General features: G+C 40.2%; 1 protein-coding gene across 1 annotated transcript; it reads right to left on the reverse strand.

The window, feature by feature from the left end:
- Positions 1–321: 321 nt before the first annotated feature.
- LOC104083413 (histamine H3 receptor-like) lies at positions 322–6,523 on the reverse strand. The gene is given in 4 exon segments (XM_009586890.1): positions 322–862; positions 864–1,096; positions 3,452–3,618; positions 6,235–6,523. Coding segments are annotated over 4 exon segments (1,230 nt in total).
- Between the last annotated feature and the right edge of the window lie 216 nt (positions 6,524–6,739).

A 6,739-nucleotide genomic window follows, 5' to 3' on the forward strand; every position in this document is an offset into this window, starting at 1 on the left:
ATAAAAAAAAAAAACAAAAAGAAAAAAAAAGAAAAGAAAAGTACTTCAAACCCACAAACCAAGAAGGACATCCAGCAAAACTTGTTATTCTTTTCATTGAACTAGATGGTGTTTAACTTGGCATCATGCTAGCAAAACCAAAAACAAAATCCTGAAAACTACCAAAATCAGGCCAAATGCATGCCTCTGCTGCACTCTTAACCAATGCCATTAGTAAACAAAAGTATTTCTCTGTTTCTATTGATGATACGTATGAAAAAAATAGCACTAAATAAGAGAGGAACCTCTTATCTCTAAGTCATTTATTTTAAATCTCTAAAACTAAGATGTGTTACGTGATCTCAATGTTGCAAACTTTTTGGGACATAATATTTTCATGAAAGCCATTCGAAACCTGATATGACAGAGAGGGTAGAGAAATGGATTCAAAGAGGAATTGAGCCACAAAAGCCAAAAGGTTATTTCATACAAGGAGTTATGGATGCACTTTCCTTGGCAGGCCCCACGAATAATCATTAGTAAAGTGTATGGGGCCCAGCAGACGGCAAAGACACACACAATTATGGCAAGCGACTTCGCTATTTTCTTGTCCCGCTGCAGTTTTGACCCAGTCCTTGAACAGAAAGAAACAGAGAAGTCCTTTTCTGGGGTTACAGAATTGCCTCTGGTTGGAGATGAGCTCTCAGTTACCAAAGACTCTTTCTTTGGCCTTGTGGAGGAAGAAACACTGTCTTCTGCTTCCAATGGAGGAGAAGATGCTCCTGGCGCCGGCAAGAGGCAAAATCCCCAGGCCAGGCTGCCGCTCCTTAGAGGCTCGCAGTCCTTCGTGCTGCCGTGCCGCGGGGGCCTCTGGATGTTGTGGGAAGTAGGTCACCGAGAGCAGCGGCACGAAGAACTCCAGGGTGGATGCGCACAGGAGGAAATACCAGTTGTTGAAGAACTCGGCGTAGCACTGACCCGCCGCTACCACGCTGTGGCCGGCCACATGCTCCCAGAAGAGGATAGCCGGGCAGTAGAGGAGGAAGGCAAAGACCCAGATGGCCACCATCTTGACGACAGGGTTGGACAGTATTCCCTGCTGGGCTCTGTAAGATACCTGTGAGGGAAAAGGGCGTGTCACGTCTTCAGGTAACTTTTTGGGACAACTATCTCAAAAAAACATAAGCAAGCAAGTCAAATATAATATTCGTTCTGTAATTCCCTGGACACCTAGAACATTGTCATTTATGTAAGGTCCTGAAAAACTCTGTTAGTCTTGCTCACCAAATACTGTAGCTCTGTGATTGATTTTAATACTTGGGATTGGAGAGGAGCAGAAATTATGATGGCTAAACTACTGTTTGGCTTCCAGGTGTGAAAGGACATGGCTTGTTTTCATCGCCACCACAGTAAGGTAGCAATAAGGAATCAGTTTATGATTCATGAAATGCCCAGGCTCAGAGGGGAGTGAAAGCAGCTGTGGGACTTCCTTGCTGCACAGGCAAAAGTAGAAGCCTTGTATATTAGACAGGTTGCCATGTGAGACTGCAAACACTAGACAATGTAATTTTTAATACTATTTCCTCTTGCCATAGCAGAAAAATCTATCCCACACGTATGCTTTAACATCCCTTGCTTTATTGAAACATTCTGTTTTAACACTCACTTTACCTTGTAAACAGCTCATTGTATTACTGCAAATCTTGATGGGTTTATGTATACCCAGACTACATTAATTTATTTTACTCTCTAGCCATAAATATTCATCTTTGGAAAAAATACTACAAATAAAAATCATGTCACCCAAAGTTAGGAAATAGGAGAGTTAAAGCCGCCCTTGTAATAGCCCAGTCAGTATGTACAATACATACTTCTAGATCTTGGTCCCCTGCACCTTTCAGAGCACAAGATGATCAGTTAATGAGAAGGTGGACGATTTTATTTTCTCAACACTTGTCATCCCAGACTTTACTCAGACCCAGAATTACTACCTTCCTCATCAGCTTCTTATGCTGTTCATTAGCATAGCACTTGCATGCTATACAAATATTAATGAATGGTATCTTCACAACCACATACGACACGAGGGGCATTGTCCCTATTTTGCCAGTGAGTAACAGAGAAGTTATGAAGTGTCACACACATTATTTTAGATTCTCTGTTTTAAATATCTGTAGCCTGAAGATTCAGACTCCTTTACATCTTAAAGCAACGTATCAGCTCAGAGCACAGTTCCTGTTCTGCAATAATGGATTTCCAGCCCTTTGCAAGACCACAAGCATCTCAATTTGGTAGGCAGAAGACAGGAAGCTCAGCACAGCTTCACAAAAACTTGAATCTGGAATAACCGGCCCCTGGCCATAAGCTAGGTTTGCAGCAGAGGCAGAGGTGGATCACAAGTTCATGAGGAAGCATGATAACTTTTTCTTTTGGATGTCAGCCCTATGTTACACACTCCTGGCTCACTCCATCCTAATTACCTAGAGGAGAAAAACAGAACGTGAACACGTAAACGAAGACCATCAACAGTGCGTAAGAACATGGAGATCAGTGGGGTTGCAGAGGCCTTTTTAATTTACATTTCTCATATTCTGAGTTCTGTAACTTCATTAATATTTTTCAATATTACTATCTCTTAAATACAGGGGTTTTCATACTTCATTGTTCAGCTTTTTAAAAAAATGCATCAACAACCAACCCTCAAACCACGACACTGGGGAAGAAGAGAAAAAGATTAGGCATTGTATCAGCACTTCCCAAACGAGAACCTCCCAATCTAACACAGCCCAAGTCACTCGAGCTAGCAGACTCATCAAAAGCAAAGGATGTTGATCATCTTCCATCTGGACCAAACACCAGGTAGAGCTTAGAAATGGTGAATGATAGTATCTGATTCCCAGATATCTTCTGAAGCAGAAGAATTATAATACTCAAGAAACACCTCTTACCTCTCTGGATATTTTGATTCATTCTTCTTTTTGCTTCAAGGGATTAGTTTCCACCCAGCTGCTTGTTGGCAGCACATGTCAATCACCCCCTGCAGTAATGCAGATCCTCATCTGATCTTCAGTCAGTCCATCTCACACCTCTCTCCATACCCTCTTCTCCTGTTAAAATTTATCCCAAGTCTAAAGACATCCCTAACTCAGCCTAGTTTTGTTACCACTCTTCTAATGACCAAAGCCCAAGTTCTCCATGCTCCTGCTGCCCTTTTTCTACCTTGAGCCTCCCACCTCCTCTGTAGTGTAATTAAATAGTTTCTAATCCAGGCAGCAGGAGGGAAACATTGAAATCATAGGCAAGGCATTATCTTATCTCTGAGTCCCAGTGCAACACTGAAGCATCAAAGTTTCTGCAGAAAAAAACGGTACAATAATGAAGGACTATTTAGCTTCTAGTGTTATTGTGAACACTCTGAGTTTTATAGAAATCTGAACATATATAAAGAAATAATTAGAAATGTTCTTCTTACAGCTTTTGTAACTGACAGGAAACGGTCGTAGCTGATAAGGACGATGCTAAACACTGAAGCTGTGCACAGGAGATAGTCCATAACTAGCCAGAGCTTGCACAGGCCTCTTCCCAAGTGCCACGTCCCTGTCAGGGCATAAGGGACGTACAAAGGCATACAGAACGCACCTATGGAAATAAACCAAATGCACATGTCAGTCAGCGCTGCAGGCAGTGCTCATGAAAGCAAAGAAACATTTCTGCGGTATCTGATAAAAGTGCAATACTGACTGGAATTGCTATGTGGAAGGCTTTGTATTCTCACGCAACCAATGAACACTTGACCGCAAACTGGGCAGTAGTAACATTCTTGTAATTAATACCTTTCTGAAAGGTGTATCATGTTTATTGTGTATCATTATTACTCCTCCTGCTTGTATCACCTGCTAAAGAAAGGAACAGCTGACTTTTTTACCTGCTGAAGTAAACACTATTCTGTATTAAACTACTGAAATTAAAACAAACAAAAAAAAAATCTCCCCCCCATGTAATTTACTAACTGTTTTCTACAATAAACAATCTAATTGCCATGCTTCTATCCTCTTAGAAGCATGATACGGTGTCCAAAAGTGCTCTGGAAGTAACTTTTATAGAAACACAATATGAATTTCAGACTAATCTTTAAAACTATCTAATCAGAAGGCTGACAAAAACTGCACAGTTAATTAAGTACATCCAGTCTAGCATTTTTTTCTCATCATAATTCTTGATCATAACCACTTTTCAGTGGTGAGTTGATAGGGTATTATCTATGGGAACACACCAAGCGGTGGGAACATACATGAGTGACCCGCACCCATGGCTATCTAAATTTAGGCTGTTAAATCCAGATGTTGTGAAAGTGCCAATATGATCTCATTTTAATGGATTTCTAGGTGATTACACTACACACAGTGACAATGCAGCCCTGCGAGGCTGAAGAGCTAACAGTGTAGTTTGCTGCGACGCAGAAATGCAGTGAACAGCATCGACACTGCAATGAAATGGAATCACTGCATCGAACACTTGCTCCTTCCAGCCAAAGGTTATATTATACAGTTTGACCTTCCAGGGGCGGGGGGAAGGGTATTATTTCAACTTTAGATTTACTTCATGGTAGTGTGTACTCCTGCAACAGGTACCGAAGAGTATCTTGAGAGTTTCCATTTCCCTAAAAATCTTACAATTCCTGTTATTCTCCCTCTACTAAGAATCAAGAGATCTCTATTCAAATCCAGCTATACAGAGATAAAACAAAAGTTGTTGAAGGTCAAAATCAGACAGACTAAATACATCAAAAGAATAAGCAAAGGGCTCTGCAAGCATGAAAATGTGTGCTTTTAGCAATTAGGATGAAGTAGAAATAAAGGATAACCTAAGTACATCCCAAATCTAAATAATGTAGCTACAGAATTATAAACCAGTTTGACTCCAAAGTACGCAAAACTTTTGACCAAATTTAGAATGAAAAACTAGACATTCAGGTAAATATAGTATCAAGGAAAAAAAATTCGTGGAAGTTAGGTAATGCCAAGTAAGTTCTACTTCCTTCTTTGGTAGAGGACGTTATTTACTTCATACTTCTCAGCTAGATGTCGGTATTTGTTCGCTATGGTGCTAGATTGTGAGCAAGATGACAGAACACCACTCTGTCCACTGGTTTTCTGTTCACTGCTATGGTTTTTTCCCTGCGTACCGTGGCCAGACAGCAGGCAGCAAGAGCTTTCTGGCACAACAGGGCAGTTATAAACTGGAAGAAGACATCATCCGTATGGGGGAAGGGATCGAAACATTATACAAGCAGATCTGGACATCACAAGGACCGAACTATGAGAAGCTGTGGCCTGTAGAATTTCTGACACTGGCAATAAATTTTAAGAACAAAGACAGTTTCTTCAGTTCTTTCAGTATCCTTTTTAAATGTGTACGTAAAAAAAGTAGAATAAAAAGAGTTTCAAAAGATTTTGTTGTGATGTGACAAGTCAGAATATAGATTTCATGAAATAGCCACACTTTAAAACCATCTTTCTGCCTGCTCAATAATTTAACCAAGACTTTTACCAGAGACACTCAAGACTTCACAGAATATTGCAATACATCAATCTCCAATTGCACATCACACTAGAATTTTAATTGTACTTTTTCTCAGTACAAGTTTCAAAATAAAATGTGTCCCTCTGTATAAATATATATGTATAACATCAAACTTCCTAGAAACTGTTTGATTTGTTATTTTAATTTACCTATACAATCACGTATTCGTAAGGTATGACTCCAGATAGAGCATGTACAGCAAGATGTTCAAAAATACTACTCATCACTATTTAGTTGCAAACTTCAAGTGATTATCTGTATTGTGTGAGAGTAGATTGAAATAGAAGATACCAACCACATATGCAAGATCTGCCAGATAATATGTGCTGTATTCAATTTGACTATCTAGACTTTAGTCAAGGCTCTTCACAAACAACTTCCATTCTTCGTTATTGCACATCGATTCACACACAGTGGTATTTTTTCCTGAAGCGATAACATTAAACATTACCTGTTTACCCGGCAAAGAATCCACTTCTTATGATAATGTATTTCTGAAAAAGAGTAGGTTGCTAAAACACGTAATGCAGTTTCCACCATTCCTTACCCTTCCCCTAGACACACAGCTGGGAAATAATTCTCGTAGAAGAAACGACCCAGAAAAGAAGCCCCCTTGCTTCTCCTAAGATTTCTAGGAAACAAATAGTACGTGCCTCCACGGCTGCGACTTACCCACTGCAAAGTCAGAAATAGCAAGATTGAGAAAGTAATAGTTACTCCGATGCCTGAGGTTTCTGTCCATGATGAAAGCAAGGATCACCAGGACGTTTCCGAGGATGGTGACCAGAGCTAGCAACACCATGAGGAAAGCCAGCAGCACCAACACGCCCAGTGAAAACTCGGAGCTCGGTGGCTGTGCGGACAAAGTCTCGTTACACGTTTCAGCCGTATGCGGAGTTTCGGCAGTGCCGTTGTGCATGTTGCGTATCCAGGTCAGTTCAGTCTGGGAAGAAATGCACATCTGGCAGTGTTATCCAAAAGGTTGAGATTCATAAGGAGTATAAACAGGATGGGCCAAAAATCCAATAAACATCCAAAAAAATTGACTCAGGAGGGCAAAAATTAAAAGGTTGTGATGCTAGATAAATCTAGTTTTCCTAAGATTTTGTAATTTTAATAAATACCAATGCATCTGAAACCATGTACGTCTCTAGAAGTTACCAGTAAGAAATATGTC

This window comes from Fulmarus glacialis, unplaced genomic scaffold, assembly GCF_000690835.1.
Source record: "Fulmarus glacialis isolate BGI_N327 unplaced genomic scaffold, ASM69083v1 scaffold5481, whole genome shotgun sequence".
Taxonomy (NCBI): Eukaryota; Metazoa; Chordata; class Aves; order Procellariiformes; family Procellariidae; genus Fulmarus; species Fulmarus glacialis.